The 19161-nt window shown below is 44.0% G+C and overlaps 8 protein-coding genes across 8 annotated transcripts; 4 read left to right on the top strand and 4 right to left on the bottom strand.

Annotated features, from left to right (window-relative positions):
* Positions 1 to 3350: 3350 nt before the first annotated feature.
* On the bottom strand, positions 3351 to 7435 carry ONS95_010277 (uncharacterized protein). The gene is made up of 3 exons (XM_058503863.1): positions 5714 to 7435; positions 3589 to 5643; positions 3351 to 3537 (listed from the first exon to the last, which is right to left on the bottom strand). The coding sequence occupies exons 1-2, from the start codon at positions 6877 to 6879 to the stop codon at positions 4905 to 4907; spliced, it is 1905 nt and encodes a 634-aa protein (XP_058360575.1). The 5' UTR covers positions 6880 to 7435; the 3' UTR covers positions 3351 to 3537; positions 3589 to 4904.
* ONS95_010276 (uncharacterized protein) lies at positions 4022 to 4521 on the top strand (the record flags this gene model as incomplete). The annotated part of the gene is made up of 2 exons (XM_058503862.1): positions 4022 to 4344; positions 4404 to 4521. 2 exons carry the CDS (start codon positions 4022 to 4024, stop codon positions 4519 to 4521), a joined length of 441 nt encoding a protein of 146 aa, XP_058360576.1.
* A 599-nt stretch (positions 7436 to 8034) lies between the features above and the next one.
* Positions 8035 to 9972, bottom strand: ONS95_010278 (uncharacterized protein). Its single transcript, XM_058503864.1, has 3 exons — positions 9595 to 9972; positions 9443 to 9538; positions 8035 to 9390 (listed from the first exon to the last, which is right to left on the bottom strand). Exons 1-3 carry the CDS (start codon positions 9687 to 9689, stop codon positions 8256 to 8258), a joined length of 1326 nt encoding a protein of 441 aa, XP_058360577.1. The 5' UTR covers positions 9690 to 9972; the 3' UTR covers positions 8035 to 8255.
* Positions 9973 to 10103: 131 nt separating this feature from the next.
* PUS1 (tRNA pseudouridine synthase 1) lies at positions 10104 to 13758 on the top strand. Its single transcript, XM_058503865.1, has 4 exons — positions 10104 to 10417; positions 10465 to 11982; positions 12052 to 13497; positions 13599 to 13758. The coding sequence occupies exons 1-3, from the start codon at positions 10167 to 10169 to the stop codon at positions 12206 to 12208; spliced, it is 1926 nt and encodes a 641-aa protein (XP_058360578.1). The 5' UTR covers positions 10104 to 10166; the 3' UTR covers positions 12209 to 13497; positions 13599 to 13758.
* ONS95_010280 (uncharacterized protein) lies at positions 12696 to 13318 on the bottom strand (the record flags this gene model as incomplete). The annotated part of the gene is made up of 2 exons (XM_058503866.1): positions 12696 to 12878; positions 12947 to 13318. The coding sequence occupies 2 exons, from the start codon at positions 13316 to 13318 to the stop codon at positions 12696 to 12698; spliced, it is 555 nt and encodes a 184-aa protein (XP_058360579.1).
* On the top strand, positions 13639 to 15088 carry TWF1_1 (Twinfilin-1; the record flags this gene model as incomplete). The annotated part of the gene is made up of 2 exons (XM_058503867.1): positions 13639 to 13714; positions 14451 to 15088. 2 exons carry the CDS (start codon positions 13639 to 13641, stop codon positions 15086 to 15088), a joined length of 714 nt encoding a protein of 237 aa, XP_058360580.1.
* A 27-nt stretch (positions 15089 to 15115) lies between these two features.
* TWF1_2 (Twinfilin-1) lies at positions 15116 to 15475 on the top strand (the record flags this gene model as incomplete). The annotated part of the gene is made up of 1 exon (XM_058503868.1): positions 15116 to 15475. One exon carries the CDS (start codon positions 15116 to 15118, stop codon positions 15473 to 15475), a length of 360 nt encoding a protein of 119 aa, XP_058360581.1.
* Positions 15476 to 15744: 269 nt separating this feature from the next.
* Positions 15745 to 18659, bottom strand: SFC1 (Mitochondrial succinate-fumarate transporter; the record flags this gene model as incomplete). The annotated part of the gene is made up of 6 exons (XM_058503869.1): positions 17047 to 18659; positions 16934 to 16981; positions 16628 to 16876; positions 16326 to 16535; positions 15966 to 16215; positions 15745 to 15898 (listed from the first exon to the last, which is right to left on the bottom strand). Exons 1-6 carry the CDS (start codon positions 17207 to 17209, stop codon positions 15745 to 15747), a joined length of 1074 nt encoding a protein of 357 aa, XP_058360582.1. The 5' UTR covers positions 17210 to 18659.
* Positions 18660 to 19161: the final 502 nt, after the last annotated feature.

Genomic DNA, 19161 nt, shown 5'->3' on the forward strand with positions numbered 1-19161 from the left:
TGAAATAAGGACTATAAGTAGAGTAGGTAGGGAGCTTTATAGCTTATAGCAAAGCTAAGTCAGCTATTTTCAGTAATCCTACTCTACTTGAAAAAGTTATATTTCTAACCCCTCTTATATTACTACGAAACTACTTTTAATATTAATTCTAAATATATCAAAAAAACAACTGTATTTTAAATATTATCTCTATTATTTGAGAGTGTTATTATACTGCTAGAAAGTAGTAAAATAAATAGGTCAGAATCGAGGTTTAGACGTGCCGCACAAGTGATTCATTTGGCTTCCCGTAGTTGGGGGGCATTGCGCTGATGCTTTGAGGCTGCTGAAACCGCAGAACTGTCAGAGATGGCAGCGGAAGGGATGCGAAAAGGCCATTCCGATACTGAAATTCTCGTCTTTGTCCTCCACCCAAGCGGGAGCATCAGTGTTGGATGGGTACCTGTACTTTCGTCGGCGGGCAGCGTTAAGTCACTGATTGTGGGCTGTTACAGGCTGGGAGTCTCGTTCCATTATTCTGCTGCCAAGAATACCTAGAACAGGATTAGCACGGCGCTTTCTGATTTCCAAGGCAAGGTATGATAGGAGCGCTGGTGATATTCCAAGCTCATCACCAATAACTATCTCGCGCATTGCGTGCTTGTCACCTGTTGTCCTCATTGAACCATTGCGGCTGGTTCCTCGCGCTCCAGGCAGGCTGTCTTTGGAGTCTTAGAGGCATGTTTGTTTTAAGGTTGCAGCCCGGGGCTCAAAAACAGATCACCGTGCCAGAGTCCTACGTTATGGTCCGACGGCAAAATGGGCATACCGTGCCTAGGTAGGTTGGTACACTAATTGTCGCGCAGCTTTGCCGGTTGGGTAGGGTCTGTGGTCCTACGATTAAATATATCTTTGCCTTGCCGTCCCTCGGTGCTGGGCTTAAACCTGGCACGTTGATGTTGCGTCGCGTCGCGCGGCCCAGTAGTAGTGGAGCGGTGCGGTGCGGTGCGGTGCGGTGCTGTGCGGTGCGTTGCAGTGCAGCGGTTAAGATGCTGACAGGGTCAAGCAGCCAGCCGCTTTCTGCACGACATCTAATATCTGTTGGGTAGGGATGGGTTAACGCTAATATAATAATAGATTATTAACACCCCCCCTATTTATTAATTAATAACAGATAAAAGGCTTAATAACTCATATGACTTTAGTATACCTCAGTATATTTAATATACGTGTATATCTTTATTTAAAGGTAATTTTATATAGTAAAATCAAGAATATAAACGATTTAAATAGTATTTATTTATTATCTTTAATATTAGCGGTTATAGTTCTTAAATCCTCTAAATTTAATAATATTTTATCTAATAGAGCTTTAAACTCTTCCTTATATTAATCTACGTTACCTCTTATCCTTTGTAAAGCTCTTAAATTTATATATATAAACGCTATTATATTAACTTCCTTAATCTTTAATCGAGACTGTAATTTTATATAGAGGAAGTTAATTATAGAGAAAGCTCGTTTAAAAGAGATAGAGTTTATAGTTACGTAAAGAAGTTTAAGAGCGAGTTTTAATAGCGTAAGAGCGTATAGTCTCTAGATAACTTAATTAGCTTTAAATTACAGAAGGAAAGAAGTAAGAATAAGTACAGATATAGTTTAAAAGTACTTTAGTTTATCTATAAATTCAGTTTAAGCTAATTTTATAATATAGAAGCTATTCTTCTTATTCTAAAAGTCTTAATATTATTCTTATTCTTATATACTAACTTTCTCTATAAGGTAATTATTAAGCTTTTAAAGATATTCTAGTGCGAGTTTAATAGCGTAGTTTATAAGTTGAAAAGCGTAAGTAGCGATATAGATAAGTAGGATTTACTTACTTAATTAATCAGTTAATCCTCTATAGCTAACTCTCTAGTAGTATACTTATATATTACGCTAAAAGTAAGAGACGCCTAGTTAAGCTTAATTACGAAGATATTATTATAAGGAAATCTATTAAGGAAAAATATATACGAGCTTTAGCTTATTTAATTTAGAATAGCTTTACTAAATATAGATCGGCTTAATAATCTAAGAGAGTTAAAATAATCGATCGAAGTTAGATTCGTTAGAAAAGAGAGGTTTAAGTATATTTACTATATAAGGTTTATCTTTATAATTAAGTAAGTTAATCTTATTTATAAGGATAGAGTTAACTTAACGCGATTAAGTTTCTTAGTAAGTTAGTACAGTTATAATAAAAGCTTTCACTTTATTAATACCTTCTTAAAAGAATACTAGCTCCTTCCTTAACTATAAAAAGAAGGTAATAATAGTACTAAGAAAAGTAGCTTAAAAAGTAGAGATTTTTAACTTGATTTTATAGTTATTCTTATCTATACTTAGAAACAGAATATCTTTTAATAGTAATTAAAGGCTATAGGAATCATATAAAATAAAATAGATATATTTTATAGTAGAAGAAGAGCTTAACTTTAACTAAATAGCTCTTTAAGTTAAATTAGTATCAGATAAGAAAGTAATCTATTAACTTAGGTTGCTATTTATAATATTTATAGCCTCCTTAATTATATAATTAGTAATCTATTCTACTCTTACTATTATTAAACTAATAACTTTCATTAACTAATAATATAATTCGTTACTACTAAAGAAAGAGATATTCTTAACCTTTTCTTTTATAATATTTAAGGAGCTATTAGAAACGATTTAAATATAACTAGATAAGTCAGCTATAACTTAAACTATAGCTTTAATATTAGTATAAATTTAAGGAAGCTACGTAGTTCAAAGAGTTAAACGTTTTAAAGGTAAGAACTTAAGCTTCTTCTATAGAGCCTCCTATTCTAGAGACTTAAATTAGTTAAAATTAGCTATAAAAGTAAGAATAGTAATTACGAATAGCTCTTTAGCTAACTTATTTTATATTATAAAGAACTTAGTAATTATTACGTTTCTCTTTCTCTTAATAATAGTTTAATTAAACTTTATATACTTCTTCTTAATATATAGTCGTAAGCTATTTATAATATTCTAAGCTATCTTATTATAGTAATACTTACACTCGCTTATTTTCTCTCTTTTAGTAATCACAGGGTATTTAATAAAGTAGGAATAGATCTACAAGTAAAAGAGATTAAGAATATAGTTTATTTTAATAATTTAGTATAGTTCGTAAGGAGATATTAATAAAATTAAAAGAGCTATAAGTAAAGAGAGAGAGTAGTAAGCTAAGGTTATTCAGAGAACAGTAGTACTAAATAAGCGATAATTTATAGCTTCTAATTAGCTACTAGGTCGGATTTATATTATTCTAATCACGTGCTTAATAAATAACAAATAATAGAGTGAGTCCATTAAATCCCATTAATTATTAAAATCTCTCTATTAACGAATAACGGCAACCCTACTGTTGGGACTTGGGAGTCTTGGGACTCGGTAGTCGGGACCCTCGTCTTCTCGTCCCCCCCCGTCCCCCCTTCTCCTCCATGGTTGGAAGGATGTCACTACAAGTACAAGTACAAGTATGTAGGCAAGGTACCTAAAGTACGGCTTCGTAAGTGAGGATGATGGGCTTGAGGCGGGGCTGCTAGGTAAAGGTACCTTAAAGTACCTAAGGTAGGCTCGCTAGGTTTCAATTCCCCTCGGCTCGGCCCAGTATTGTGAATTTACTACTACAGCGGAGCGGTACTGTATCTGCTCCGCCTCTGGTCTTGGTACCATGTCTTGTCTAGCTTCGGACACTTTTCCTGGCAGGCGGGCGAACAATCTCTCCAGGCCACGTAAATTACCTAAATATACCTAGATAGTATGTCACTTGCAAGTTGCAACACGCAACACGCTACAGAAGTACACACAGCCTTGATCGCGAGAAACCCGATCGATTTCAATTTATTCTCCCTTCCCCCCTCCCCCCTTCAATTTCTGTTCCAGTTATTTCTATTGTCTCTCCAACCACCAATTGCTCGACTGCTCAGCCATCATCGATCGTCGACTCCAATCAGGTTCTAGCAGCCCACCGCAGCCCACCGCAGCAATGGCAACAATCACGCTCGATCCCAATTACGGCTATGTCCTCCTCGCCGCAGCTTCGACATTCGTCATGAACGCCATCCACACAGTCAATACTGGCAACTACAGGAAGGCAGCGAAGGTACCGTACCCCGCAGCCTATGCTCCTGACACCCGAACAGATGACGCAGCTGTCAAATTCAATTGCGCCCAGCGAGCACACGCGCATTTCATTGAGAACCAAGTCACAGCATTAGGAAGCTTGATCCTGGCTGGCCTTCGATTTCCTCTTACTGCAGCAGTCTTTGGCCTGGGATGGAGTGTGTCGAGATATTTCTACATGACAGGGTATGTGGAAAGGATATGGAGAAGTACTATTTGGAAAATCTTTGCTGACGTCAACCTAGTTATTGCAAAGGAGGAACTGGAAAGGGCAGATACAATGGCATTACGTTCTGGTTGTTCCAACTTGGACTTTTAGGTCTCACGGGCTACAACGGACTTGCCATGATTCTGGGTTGGTAGATCATTGGAAATGCTCGGATTGCACCGAGTGGGACTTTACGGAGCTATGTCGTGAGCGAACTCCGCAGGTCGAAAGAACGTAGCTGAGAAACAAAAGCCGTCTTTGAGGTTCTTAACATGGGTTCGCATAGCAAGCTATATGGCTTGATTGGGATTTATACTATCTCATGGCCCAGTTATGTACTTATGTACTTGCTAAGCTAGCTTTCAGCATTCCTAACTACTTGAAATGTGATCCCCAGAAACACGAAACGCCTAGCCAACACGGAAAACAAGGAAGTCGAAAGGACACAATGGTAGTCCTGGTTGTCCTTCCCCACCATCATTATCGTACGCACCTGGCCAGTTAAAGCTTCCGGCTATGGGTGCATTTTTCATAAAGATTAATCCGTGCATCTCAACGTGGGCTCTCTCCACTCCAAGTCAAGCCCAGAAAAGACCATTTTTTCTTTCTCGAGCATATCATGACCGCCCTTCTCTAGGTCAACCCAAGTCCCATTATCAAGACGCCGAATCCCACTGCTGTCGAACTTGAGATTCTTCTCATGACGGCAGTATCTTCTGATATCCATCTCAAAAGTCGTTCCTCCAGTCCATCCAACGACGGCACATCCAGCAGTCTTCCATGGTGTGATCATGATATCCACTCTTCGGTGAGGGTTGGGATTTCTCGCTTTCGGGTTCTGTTTCAGATCTTCTTCCTTGGTTGGCCACTCCGGATCCTGCCACACCACAAGGCCCTTATCAAGCGAGTCGAAGCCAGTACCAGATTTTGGCATGCTACCTTTCCATTCAAGGGGAGACTGACCTCTGTCGCTAGTTTTCGAGGACACTTGAAGCTGGTGAGTGATGTATTCATTATTTTCCAAGTTATCTAGGAGATCTCGAATGAGATCCTCGGTTGCATCCTCGTCTGGGTGGCTCAACATGACATCTACATCACCCGAGTCTAGTTTGCCTCTGCGATATCCGCCACAGATTACCATTTGAAATCCTTTTCGAAACTTGTTGGCATGGTCCAGAACGATATTACCGATACTTTCCACTTCAGCACGTGGTATTCTCAGCTGAAAGTCATCGTAGAGTTTGACACCAATCTGTTGCGATCTTGAAAGGCTACCCCTACGGTAGCGGAATCAGTATATAACCTTCGATAGGAATATCAGTAGGGTTAATAAATGAATGAGCTTACCAGCCATACTGAACGATATCATCAAGGTCTGTCCATCCATTATTGTGGAATTTCACAGCTGTCATAGCGGCGACGTCATAGATATCGTAGAAAATGTTCAGAATATTCATACGGGGGTCTTCAAGAATGTCTTCGACTTCTTTGATACGTCCGGTCTTACTCCATTCGTACCAGAGATTGGCAAATTTTTCTCCACAGCAAGGTAGTCTGATGACCTCCTTACGGGACGTTATCGTGAATGGATAGGCCGCGAGCGAGGCAATAGCTGAATGGTATGTGTGCCTTTTCTTTTCCTCTTCATCAATTATGCGTGCTTTCTTGATGATCTTGAGTAGCCTGATGAACTCATCATTGGGGCCATGCATGGGTGTAGGACGCTGACAGGAGTATGTTGTGCGCAAATAGCCTGGAAGTTCAGGAAGCTCTTCTTCATGCTCATGATCCGCTGTATCCTCTTGGTAGAGAACCGGAACCGCTTGGCTATCCGTCTTCTTATGGCGATAAACGTGATTTCTTGGTCCTGCTGGTAGAGGGGTGTCTGCTCTTGCTCGAGACAAGACACTGGCCTTGTCCATGGGCTGATTTGAGCCTGCCACCTTTTGAGTCGGCTTTGAGATAATTCTGCCTTCGTAGATCAGATACGGCTCTCTCGGGAGCAGATTCTCTGACTTGATTGAATCTTCAAACCATTCAAGCCTGTATACCTTGACCGTGTCATTGGCATTTGTCTTGCTTGAAGCTTGTGATTTTCTAGGTGCATTTCGACCACGCTTGGGACTTGGCGTTTCCATGTGCGACTCGGTATCTGAGGCAGGCGGTGTGCCTGCATCTGTGCTCAGAGAGATAGCCTTTGTGCAATCTTCATGGGTGATTGCCTTGCGCTTCTTCGCCGCTGATCTTGGATCTTCACCATCGGTTCCTGCCCCTCCACTATCCTCATCTTTAACAGGGGTTGATAGGTCTTGTGTCGTATCAGCTGTGTAAAGTCCTAGTTTTCGCAATTCATATGCAATTCTCCCCCTGGTAGTGCTGATACCTAGAAACAGCTTGGTCTCGTTGACATTGTACTTGATGTTGCCCAGTTGTTCCTCGATCTTGTGAAGGAGATCGGGTTCTGACTCGAAGCCGTTCTTGAGAATATAGACCGGCGGGAAGTTCACGGCCATCTCATCGAATCTGATGCCAGACGGAGAATGTTCGATACCGGGTGCTTGAAAGTTGCACTTTGAACAGAGCTCTAGAATACTCGGTTGCCAGCAGTAATGGTCGATTCTGCGAACGTCAAATAACTTTAGACCTGAGCGAAACGCGCTTCGTAAAGAAAACTGGTTACAGTATCCATTGTTGGCTAGAATGGATCCCACATGTGTGCGGCTTCAGAGGTATCTCATCGTTCCGCTCGTTGCTGGTGTTCACCGGCTGGAGCATACCTTTCATATTGAGCTTTCGTAATCAGTTACTGTACAGCATTACCGAGATCACGTAATCAAGGCAGAAAGTCCATTGGTGGTCATCAATAAACACCGGGAATATTGGGTATTGACAGGGGGATAAAGTATCCACGTGATGAGAGGGGGGAGCTTGCTACCATAGAGGGGAGCGCGGGACTGAGTACACTATTATACCTACAGTTGTTGCGTAGTCGACAGTTAAGTTACCGTCTGGGGACTGTTAATATTTTTCTAGGTGACTGTTAGCAATTAATTTTGAATTGACTGTTTTAGGACAGTGTACCCAGGGCAGCACTTTCCTTTAAGGTACTTTCGGCTTAGCTTACAACACGTGAGCACTGACTCTACTTAAGTAGTCTACCCTACTCTAGAACACACGAATAGAATGCAACCTTTTCCACTCTAAATAAACCTCCCTTGTAGAATTATAACTGGTTCCTATTACGTAGTACAGAGTGGAAGTCCATATCAAAGAAGCCTCACTATCTAGAACGTTCTCAGGATCAATAGGATTTGGAGGATTGCACACTTTAAGCTTGCTTAAATTCGCGCATATAGTATACTCTGCATAGCCTCGAAATAGTTTGACAATCATTATTCAAGAATGAATTCGTCTTTTATACATTTATAATATCTCCAGAGGCAGTACGAACCTTTTCGTCCGGCATTGGTATGTAGATCCCGGTAAAAAGGAAGGGGGTAACGAACTAGGCTGCAAAAGTCCGTGCGGTACAGGCTTAAGATTACTAAAATCTATTTTTTCAAGAACTTAGAAGGTGAAATCAGATATTCGTAGTTAAGAGAATTGTTCTTTATATACCTTAATATTATATCCTAGAAGGTATTTCAGTTTAAATATATTTTCATAGTAATACAAAGCTTTACAACTAGGCTATATCATCAAAAAAGCGAGTCTCCTATTCAAGCGAGATAGCCTGAACCGCACGGACTTTTGCAGCCCAGTTCGTAAGGGCTCAATCTAAGGATTGGATGAGTGCATGTGTACATTATCCCAATGCCCAAACGCCAACCAAGTTCCCGAAGCTATCTCCCTCTCTGCAGAGTGAGGCAGACTACAAAAGCCGCGACATTCAGACATCCTCAAATTCCATGTCCTCTTCGCTTTCGTCCTCATCCCTTTCGTGTAGAGATGGGTATTCGATTTTAACTTTTTTCGCGGGCCGGCCATCTTCATTTGGTGTAGCTGGTCCTGTCACCGGACTTGTTGCACCCGTGCTCGTTCCACTACCAGAAGCACTACCGCCCTTTTTCAAGATATTGGCAAGACCGGTTGATGGAAATGAGGTTGGTTTGGAGTCAATGGTTGAACTTGTAGGTGTAGCAGCACCAGAACCGGTGGGCACCACATCTTCAAAGTCTTCGTCGTCATCTTCGTCAGTTTCGTACTCTTCGTCTTGCTCTCGTTCTGCTTCTTTTGCCTGTTCCGCACGCAAACGTGCAAAGTAGTCATCGATTTCGGTACCCTCTGCAGTGCCAGATGGAGTGTCAAGGTCGGTTTTCTTGTCAACTTCAGAGGTAGAGATGGTTGACGCTCCAGGACCATACTTGACTTGCTCACCGGTAACGGTGCTGTGAGTGAAGTGCATTGGCATAGCATTCTGTGCGGCAGTCTTCTCTTTCAGTGCCTTCTCAGCAGCGATCTCTGCTTCCGTTGGCCCGTCTGAGGCCGTAAGCGTGACCGAAATAGCTGTGTTGCTTGCATTGGCCATTCCACGAACAGCTGTTGGCTTGGAAGCAGATAAATCTACCGGTGCAGTCTCATTTGCAGGGTTAGTCTCGTCTCGGACCACCTTGAGCTGAGATGCCATCGCACGATCGAATGTGTTTTCTGGGATAATAACCTCGTCTATCTTAGGAAGCAATTCGGTAATAAATCTGAATTGCGAGTGATACTTCGTAGACTGCTCATGCCCACCTTTATTGTTGTCGGGGTCATGCTTAAGAACACTATTGCATCGCTGACAAAGGAAGCCGTTTCTGGCCATGTCCCATCTGTGAAGGACCTCGAGCTGTGTCCATTCGGACTTACAGGTCAAACAGAAGTATTCCTTTCTTTCGATCTCTGGAATGGTATTGCCTTGAACTTGCTTGTTAAGGAGGTAGACACGCCACTTTATTGCATCAATGGTCGCTCTGTAGTCGATGTAGTAATAGGTTCTGTTCATGGGGCGTTGCTGGCCTTCTTTTGCCTCTTGGCGAGTATGACTGTGGAGATTTTAGCTGCTATACGGAGATAGGATCAGCGATATGTGCCTACACAGCGAGAAACCTATCCTCCTTCAGACGGCCACATAGCTTGTGAAGCTCCTTGGTATTCATGCCCATTAGATATGCCATGTCATCGTCACGCAAACTATCCTTTGTCAGCTTCGGAACCTTGGAGACGCTACACTAGCTAGAGAGACATACGCCGAGTGAATAATCAGCGCATCTATGACCAGGATGTGCTTGGTTTCGTAGAATGATCGTATGCAAGAGCGCACAAGACTCTGCGCCAACTCCATAACTGCCAGATTTTGCAGATATTATACAGATTCTCAAAGGTAGTCAGTGCTTGAAAGGACTGTTGGATGGTGTCCAAGCTTGTGGAGTAGCTCAAAGGTTGCAGAGCTCGATCGAGGCTGGTTCGCTGTCAGTGGAGGTTAGAGACTCCCATATTCACGGTAGACAGCATGTGTCAAAGGGAAGGGAAAGAAGCAAGCGATGAGGCGCGCACAATGAAGAGACTACAACAGAGGGCTAGTGAGATATGAGTTGAAGTGATTAGCTAGCCCGGTGTCAATCAAGATATTGACTTGCATCTAGAATCTGAAGCTGAGGGCGCGGGTGCAGGGAAGGCAAGGCTGACAAGGCGCTAATCCGAACACGGCTTTGGCTTTGATATTTTCTTAGCGAGGCTACCTTACTGCAGGACGCAACTTTTGCTCTCTCCTCCCGCACCATTGATTAAATGCTATGAAAACTTTCCGACACACACAAAGATGGCCGACAGTTCTTCCGCAGTTGTGCCTGCGTGTGGCAGTGCCTACAATGGTAACGAGAATGACATTTCACAAAATGCAAATCCGGGCGACAGGCAGAGGAAACAGCGTGGCAGAGGTCGAGGGAGGGGTGGCCAGGGTCGGGGAGGTAGAGGCGGCGGTAGGGGGGGGAGTCGTGATCAGAGAGGCTTCACATCGAAAGATCAAGGTGGCCGCAACAAGAAGGGGGAGGTGGGACGAGGAGAATGGACGTACGTTGGCCTATGTTCTTGTACTTTGCTTGACTAACTAAACAAAGTCGAGGCAATATAGACAAACGAAAACGCAACGATGAAGATCAAGCTGCAAAGCGTCGCAAGATCAACAATGGACAAGAAGTAGCAGAAGGAGCAGACCTTCCATTCTCAAGAGAAGAAATCGATGCCGAGGGTCGAAAACCGAAGCGTAAAGTTGCAGTGATGATCGGGTATGCAGGCTCTGGGTACAAGGGCATGCAGATCAATGGCGCAGAAAAGACTATTGAAGGAGACATCTTTAAAGCATTTGTGGCTGCAGGGGCAATCTCGAAAGCAAACGCAGACGATCCCAAGAAATCATCTCTTGTTCGTTGTGCGAGGACTGACAAGGGTGTACATGCCGCAGGCAATGTCATATCATTGAAGCTCATTGTCGAGGAATCCAATATCATCCAACTCATCAATGAGAATCTGCCCCCTCAAATTCGTGTCTGGGGCATCGAACGAACCAATGGGTCCTTCAGCTGTTACCAAACCTGCGATTCAAGATGGTATGAGTATTTAATCCCAACATATTCTTTTCTTCCACCACATCCACAGAGTTTTCTAGGTAAGAAACTTGTCGAGTCTGCGGAGAAGGAGGGGGTATTTGAAATTTACCAGTCCCGACAAGAGGATGTCATCGATTTTTGGGAGTCAACAGAGGAGACTTACGTCAAGCCAATACTGGACAAGCTGGACCCTGAGCTAAGAGAGGCTGTTCTTTCTACCCTCCACAGTTTGGAGGATCCCACGACTGGGAAGACTACCTCAAAACCAACCGACAATGAGGATCAGCTAGTACCCGAGATGATTCAAGGTGTTGAGGAAGTAGGCAACAGAAACCTTGAATCTCAGAAGGCAGGGAAGACTTCTGCAAAACTCGAAGTTGGGGAAAGAGATACATCTCTGCTCCGGGAAGATATCAACAAGGAATATGCACAGAACATTGAAAATCCAGCGGAGCCTTCTAAATCGGTTCTCAGCCCTCTCGAAGCAACGATTAAAGAGATCAAAGCAGCTTATATTACAGCAAAGAAAGCGTATCGGATATCAGCTTCTCGTCGGGAAAGGGTCCAGCAGGCGCTGAGCAGCTATGTTGGCACTCGAAATTTCCACAATTACACAATCCAGAAGACGTTCTCGGACCCATCAGCAAAGCGAGTAATCCGTTCCTTCAAGGTTGGTCCAGATCCAATCATCATCAACGACACCGAATGGCTCTCATTGAAGGTCCATGGTCAGTCATTCATGATGCATCAGATCCGGAAGATGGTAGCTATGGCTGCCCTCGTTGTAAGATGCGGTTCGTCCTTGTCGATCATCAACGATAGCTACGGTGCAGCAAATATCAGCATTCCAAAAGCACCTGGTCTGGGCCTGTTGCTGGAAAGACCAGTGTTTGACAGCTACAACCAAAAGGCTGTGAACGAGTACAAGCGAGAAAAAATCAACTTTGACAATTATCAAAAGGAAATGGATGAGTTCAAGCAACGTGAGATTTATGATAGGATCTTCAGGGAGGAAGAGCGTGATCACCAGTAAGTTTTCAATAGTGGCATCAATACAGATTTTACTGCTATCGCCGACCCATAAGCTAATGACCATAGGTTCCATGCTTTCTTTCATCATGTCGATCACTTTCGAACAGATTTCTTTCTTTGGGTAACAGCTTCCGGTCTCTCTGCTGCGAAACAAAGCACAGCACCAGCTCGGACGGACAATAACAGCGATGATGAAGCCGATGTCAACGGGGAGGAGGGATAGAAGTCAGCATTCGCCGGATCCTGCAAGCATCAACCAAAAATGGCTCCCGTGCCTGGTCAGAAGCTGGCAACCGCAAACCTTGCTATACAATCATTGATGCATTGTACTTCAAGCAATATGATGAGAGTCGAAGTACAGGATCTTTCAAATCAACGTCCCCCATGAAACTATTTCCTATACGTGGTGGACAGAAATGCAAATGTGTATAGATGAGTCACTGGTGTCTTCTGATCACCCAAATTCGACGTTGCCAACTTGATATATTACAGATGACGCCGCTTGGCTGTATGGGCTAGGGAACAGGTATCTACTTCCAACGTAGCTATAAAGTTCAAGAAAGTAGACTAGAGAATGGTCTGCATGCATCAAAGTGGAATATATAAAGCGCATCCTGGTGCATAAAGCTGGTATCTAGAACGCCGTTGTATGCATGACCCATCCATATGTTAAGCAGCCCAAACGTCTATCCGCACCTGACCAAACGCCATCACCCCGAAGCTGGGTGCTCGGCTGCCCTGGTCAGAGCCGCTTCAACCAGTTCTCCAGCCTTCCGAGAGTCGCTATCCATTTGACCTTCTCCTTCCCCGTCCCTAATGCCGCGCAAAGGGCCAAACAGCCACAGCTCTTTCAGTTCGCGGGACAGCTGGAGCAAGTCTTCTGTGGCGCGAATCTGCATAATGCAAAATTCAGTTCCAACTCTTAAATTAATGCTACACAGACAATCAAAGTATATCATACCAAAGCAGAGCCCTCAACTTCCATTTGAAGTCCATGTGCAGCAGCCATTTCTTTCGTTGCTCCATCGTGGACAGGTTCCGTAGCGAGGGTGACTAGGGCCTTGAATCGAGTAAGCAGGGCAGCAACAGCGCGCTCTTCGCGATCTGCAATGCTATTAGAATCCGAGCCTACACAAAGATCTCCGTTCAAGGGAGCTGCTGGTGTTGTAGAGTGTGGACTTCCTGTGGTAGAGGAAAGGCGGCCACGACTGGCCGCAGTGCTGATACTGGGGGTGAGTGTCTCAATCGTCGGAGTTTGCAGGTTCGAAGATGTTCCATGCGAAACGCCATTGGTGTGAATATCATCCAAGTACGACCCGGCGGATTGCGCCATGTTGTTCCTTTAATTCTTTGGTGCGTACGTGGGACTTCTTGGGTGATGGCGCCTGTGTGCTCCAGGCATGAATGAAAGGGAGAGAATGGAGGTAAAATGGTGCTTACCAACGAGGCTGCTTGTTGTGCGCTGTGCGCTTTCCATTTGAAGAGAGTGAATGCAATTATAAATATCAATATATGTATAGGTATAAGTATAGGTACTTCTGGCGGTTGAAGCTAGGTGGGTAAGGGCGAAGTGAATGTAGGTATGAAGGTGAAATCGAGGAAAGTGTAGGTACCAGAGTTACCTAGGACCACAGCTGTGCCCCTCCCTCGGCCATGGCCAGGTGGGACCATGCCGCCCTTGGAATACCCCACTTGGTACCTAGCGGACACCTCCATGCCGTCCAGGTAGGTAGGTACCTTACGAGAATTAGCCTAGACCTTTCAACGGTAAATAAACTGTGATTAGTGTGTCATTACACGAAAAGTAGTGATCCTTACGTCTCGTTCATTTACAGTGTAGTAACGGTTGTTTAAGGGTTATTACAGATAAACGATTTTCCCGGTCCGAGTTCGAAATAAGTAAAAAAGCTAAAAAAAACCTAGACTTAGTACTCTAGAATATACCTAAGGTAGAATCTACCCCTAGACACTATATAAGTTAGGTTATAAGTTTAAGGTTTATAGGTTTATATGTTTATAGATTACAAAGAGGTTACTTATCTAAGTAGGCTATAAACAGATTATAAAACAAGCGAAAACTTCTTATTTAACTAAATATATTAGATTTATTCCTAGTATATAGCTAAGTTCAAATAACCTTTAAACAACCGTTGATTTGATCAACGGTTAATATCATATTTAAATTATATAACAACAAATAGACTATAGATACATAAGAGTATTCTAATTCCGCGCTAATCCCAGTCGATCAACTAGAGAAACCTTCCATATAGTTCCCGTAAGGTAGGTAGGTATCTAGGCGAGCTAGGTAACCTTTCACTCTATGGATTGCCCCGACTTTCAACAATAACCAACGAACAAGCATAAGCATAGATTGCCTTAAGCCCCGAACACAATGCAGTCCGGAATATCAGGCTAGTTATAAGCAGCTTCTCAGCCCTCCGAACATGTCTAACATCTCCAAGCCTCGCAAGAGCTCCATGCAGCCTTCCAGACCCTCGTTTCCTCGGAGGCTCAACGCGGCCTCATCTGCACCATCACCAAAGAATCCCTCACCCCGCTCACCGTCCTCAGTCCAGCTACTTCCACGTTCTCTGACGATCTCTCCCTCCTCGCACCCCATCTAGATCCTAGGGTAGCTCTTTACATCATCCTGCGACGTTATGCTAGCTCCGAAACAGCTCCTTTCATCGCCATCACATATGTTCCAGATTCCGCTCCGGTCCGACAGAAGATGCTATTCGCATCTACTCGCTTGACATTGGTCCGGGAGTTGGGAATTGAGAGGTTTCGCGAGACGATATTTGCGACCACGAAAGAAGAGTTGACGCCACAGGGCTTCGAAAAGCATGATAAGCACGTTGGTCTTGCAGCACCTTTGACGGAAGAGGAACATAGTTTAGGAGAGGTGAAAAGAAAGGAAGCAGAAGAGGGCAGGGGTATGAACGAAAGGAAGAGCCATGTTAGTTCGGGAGTGAGCATGCCGATCAGCGATGAAGCTGTGGAGGCTTTGCGAGGCCTTACAAGTGATAGTGGGAATAGTCTGGTTCAGCTGGTTCGTTTTGTCCTGATTATCTTCTCGGATAAACTACTAACTTGCTGAACGAAAATCAATATCTCAACAGAGACCATGGAGTTAGCATCTAGTACCTCAACCCCAATCTCTGCCCTCCCCACGACGATTTCAGGAACCCAGCCACGGTACTCCTTTTATCGATACAACCATACTCATAATGGAACCTCATCCTCACCAATCCTATTCATCTACACTTGTCCTTCTGGGTCAAAGATTAAGGAACGAATGTTGTATGCCGCGTCCTCGCGGTCCGCTGTCCGGGTTGCCGAAGCAGAAGCAGGCCTAAAGATCGAGAAGAAGATTGAAGCCAGTTCACCTGAGGATATTTCGGAAGAAAGCATTGACGGAGACTTATATCCCAAGGTGGAGGTCAAGAAGGCGTTTGAAAGGCCCAAGAGACCTGGGAGAAAATAGATGGGCAAGTGAAGTGAGCGTAAGATACACGAACATGACGACGAGCGTAGTGGCAAGGTGGACAGAAGTCTATTTTCGAATACTGCGCTGGTCTACACGATCCCTTCATGCGCAGTGTCTGCAATTCGGCCATGCAGAAGGTGTGATCAACTTTGTGAGGCTACTAATTGCTGGCTGTCGTCGCCGAGATGCTGAAGTCTATGCAAGCTTCCAAATGACAGATGTACTCCGATTTCCTCAATCCGAAATTGTCCCATAGCAGGTATCATTTACTCTTCGTACTTTCCCCCAACAATAGGCACGGTACTATTCTCTAATTTCTCTTTCAGAAACTCGTAAACGGTAAATGTCACAGCCTGACCAGGTGCTACACGCATGATTCGTGGTGTGATGCCCTTGTAGAAAGCATGAAATCCTTCTTGTCTAATTTCAGTCCAGTCAGTTGGATATTCTTAATCTCCCGGGCCACTATCGGATGAGAAAGACTCACTTAAACATGTCTCTCGCAATTGCTGTTATCCTGCTTATCGCCGTCTCACCCGGTTGCCCTGGAGTTTTCTGTAACCGAGTCTTAATAGTATCAATCGGTGCATTGGAGAGTGGACCCATAGCTCCTGACACAAGACCAATGAGCGTTGTTTGATATGAGGGCAATGGCGTCTCTGCGTAATCTGGTTGCCATCTCTGCAAAATTTCTTTAAATTCGGTGTACGCAGTGAAGTTTACAGCTTGGTTTGACCCTATCTTGCAATTCAATAAAAGCGGACTCCCAATTATCTCCTGGTACCTAAGTGGGGCAGAATCTGGGGTAGCGGGGTCAGACAGAGACAATGGAAATCAATGTACGTACCTTGCCGTAATGCAGTAAGTGACACTCCGCGGTACAGAGCTCCGACGCCTTCTTCTTTGATCACAGTATAGAGAGCATGGGCGGCGTTACGGTATTTTGGTATATCGAGAGGATCGGCCATGCTGTGATGTTGAGCCTGCAGCCGGATTTTGATTACTTCCATGGGAGTCACAACGGCAACAGCTTCAGTAACACCCGCTGCCAGACCAGCTATTCATAGTCAGCATAAGATCTTTACCAAGACAAAAAGAACTGAATTATTGCGCAGTAACCCTCCGGCCACCCGATCGAAGTGAACTTACCCAGAAACGTAGCTCTACCAGTTACATTCCCTGTCTCCTTATCCGCAAGCAACTTCTTGTATGCTTCGAAGCTCGTGAACCGAATGGCCATTTTTGGTACAATACCAGTAACGACAGCACCCAATCCTTTGTATAGTCCGAGAGGCGTTTCCCGTTTGACAATCTCCACCCCCGTTGTTACAAAGCCTCGTTTTTTGGCACCGGGAGCGCGTGCTCGACGAGAAAGCTGCATTCGCACTTTGATGGTATCTGAAACCATTACCAGATCAATCATGATCGATGTTCACATGCGAAGGCTTTACATACCCAGTGGATGGCACACGAGAGCTTCCATCATACCAGCTGTACCTCCAGCTAATGAGTTGTATTAGCATGTGCTTCTGAGTCAGACGTCTGTAGAACTTCAATCCTGGACATACCGATCAAGTTCGTTGCGGCAGAAGCTGGCTTCTTGCCGTTCGACCCCGACACATTTTTAGCAGACATTTTAAGCAGATCGTGGTCGTTGTGAGGTTGCGCTGGACGAGGATAGGGGGTCGGACCAGATTTTTGGCTTCGAAGCTTCTCGAGGTAACTGATCATGTACCAAGTCCAACCACAATACGCTATTTCCTGGTACTGGGAATCCCAATATCAAGGAGGGAGGACTGCAAGACCAGGAGGATATGAGCAGGAGGAAACGTGCAAAGAGAGAAAATTGGCAACAACTGTGACAGTTCAAGCTCGGCAAATTTACCAGCTTTCCCCGGACACCCACCTGCGCTGCTTTGATCCGCGGCCCAGGAAAGACAGTCTTGCCGTTGCCCCATGCAGCAGGAATGGCACTCGACGTGGACAGGAATGGGTTTGTGCGGAGCCGAGAGCGAGCCCCAGCACATGGCCAAATTCCTCTAACTCGGCGCAACGGAGATCCCAACCAGACGACTAGCTTTACTTTTGATTGATGCTTAGAACTTCTGTGGCGGGGATATATGGAAGCATTACTGCGGGTACGGCCATCACTGTTTTTAGGAAGAGTGCATTTCAAGAATATTCTAGCAACAGAACAAACTTCGCTTGCGTTCTGGGGCGGTTCTGTTCTGTTCTGTTCTGTTCTGTTCTGGTTCACGTCTCTTTCCTCGAATTCTCAGCTTTGTGAGAGAAATGACGTTCCAGCGGCGGGGCGGGATGCTTGTGATTTTGCGGGGTGCAGCGAGCAGGGGTCTAAACACAGCACGCGGGCCAGGACCATGACCAGGACCAACAGAAACCGACCATAATCGGAAGAATCCGGTGCTGGATAAGCCGAGGTGAATTTGCCCTGCCAACCTACCTATCTCCCAGTTCCCGCGGGTAAAGATACCTGGGTACCTACGGAGTAAGTACCTAACCACGAACCAACCCGAAACAACCCGCTGCAGTTGCTAGTTGTGTACGTTGCGAACTGTTGCCCGCACTTTCTTTTTGGGGCCGAAGAGGGCGACGAGTCAACGCCACACAATTGAATAGACCGAAGTAAAGTGAGCCAGGTTCCCGGATCTCTAAAGAACCGATAAGATCGAACTGCCTCGGTTATGCGTCTACTTTAATGCTAAGCGAGACCCCTGGAATGCTCAAAAAAACATACGGGAGATGTTGGCGTTCCGTTGGTGTGCTGCAAATTCACCGATGCGTGAACTAGACGAGCTTCTGCTTTTGTGATTCAAAGCCCAGGAACGGAGTGATTTATGACAGCTCAAATGCTTATCAGCCTCGTCCCGTGGACAGTGCATTTGCTTTCCAACTTCGCCGTCCTCTCCAGAGAAACCCCGAAAGAATATTCCAACTACAGCTCCGCATCGAGTGGGGCTGGGACACCTTTGCTTGAATGCTTTGCTGGATAATTCCGGACAGAGGCTTGAGATTAGCATACAATCTTCGAGCCCGATCGATTCTGTTCCACTAATAGCTCCGCGTCAAGATGGGTCGATTAAGTATTTGATCAGCGGCAGGCAGCTGATAAGAACTGTAGCAATAGACGTGGTACAAGATAAATCGACCTCGAATTAATAGCAAGTATTCTCTGTTTATTAATTAGACGATGTAATAGTCGGTTCCCCTTTATAAGTCTGTAGGCACTCGCCTATAGTTAGTAAAAGTAAGTATTATAGAAAAGTAAGTATTAAATAAAAATTATTAAGTAAATTTTATATCTTTTCTAGTAGATATAAATATTTAAAAGAAGATAAATAAATTAAAACTGATTAAGTACTTTTATATATTTAATTTTTAAATAGTATTATTACTATATAATATATTTTCTAATATATTTATTACTTATAGAATTATTTAATAAGGAAAGCTTTAATAATTTTCTGCGAGAAGCTTATAAGAATTTTATATAATACTTGCTTTCTTATAATACTTACTTTTACTAATTATAAGCGAGTGCCTATAGACTTATAAAGGGGAATTAACTATTATAAGCGTGTTCCCGCGTTTTATAAAGATTACAAATTATATATAAGCTTAGAAGTAACTAAAGTAAATATTTTATAAGCTAAAGGTACTATAAA

Source organism: Cadophora gregata (genome assembly GCF_030347475.1).
Source record: "Cadophora gregata isolate MNR1 chromosome Unknown scaffold_4, whole genome shotgun sequence".
Classification (NCBI taxonomy): domain Eukaryota; kingdom Fungi; phylum Ascomycota; class Leotiomycetes; order Helotiales; family Ploettnerulaceae; genus Cadophora; species Cadophora gregata.

Coding starts and splice junctions, on each gene's coding strand:
- ONS95_010277 (XM_058503863.1), bottom strand. CDS start 6,879: ATGGCCGTGAACTTCCCGCCGGTCTATATTCTCAAGAACGGCTTCGAG. Junction 5,644..5,713: donor GATATCGTTCAGTATGGCTG/GTAAGCTCATTC, acceptor CCGCTACCGTAG/GGGTAGCCTTTCAAGATCGC.
- ONS95_010278 (XM_058503864.1), bottom strand. CDS start 9,689: ATGGAGTTGGCGCAGAGTCTTGTGCGCTCTTGCATACGATCATTCTAC. Junction 9,539..9,594: donor GCGCTGATTATTCACTCGGC/GTATGTCTCTCT, acceptor GACAAAGGATAG/TTTGCGTGACGATGACATGG. Junction 9,391..9,442: donor GAGGATAGGTTTCTCGCTGT/GTAGGCACATAT, acceptor AAATCTCCACAG/TCATACTCGCCAAGAGGCAA.
- PUS1 (XM_058503865.1), top strand. CDS start 10,167: ATGGCCGACAGTTCTTCCGCAGTTGTGCCTGCGTGTGGCAGTGCCTAC. Junction 10,418..10,464: donor GTGGGACGAGGAGAATGGAC/GTACGTTGGCCT, acceptor AACTAAACAAAG/TCGAGGCAATATAGACAAAC. Junction 11,983..12,051: donor GAGGAAGAGCGTGATCACCA/GTAAGTTTTCAA, acceptor TAATGACCATAG/GTTCCATGCTTTCTTTCATC.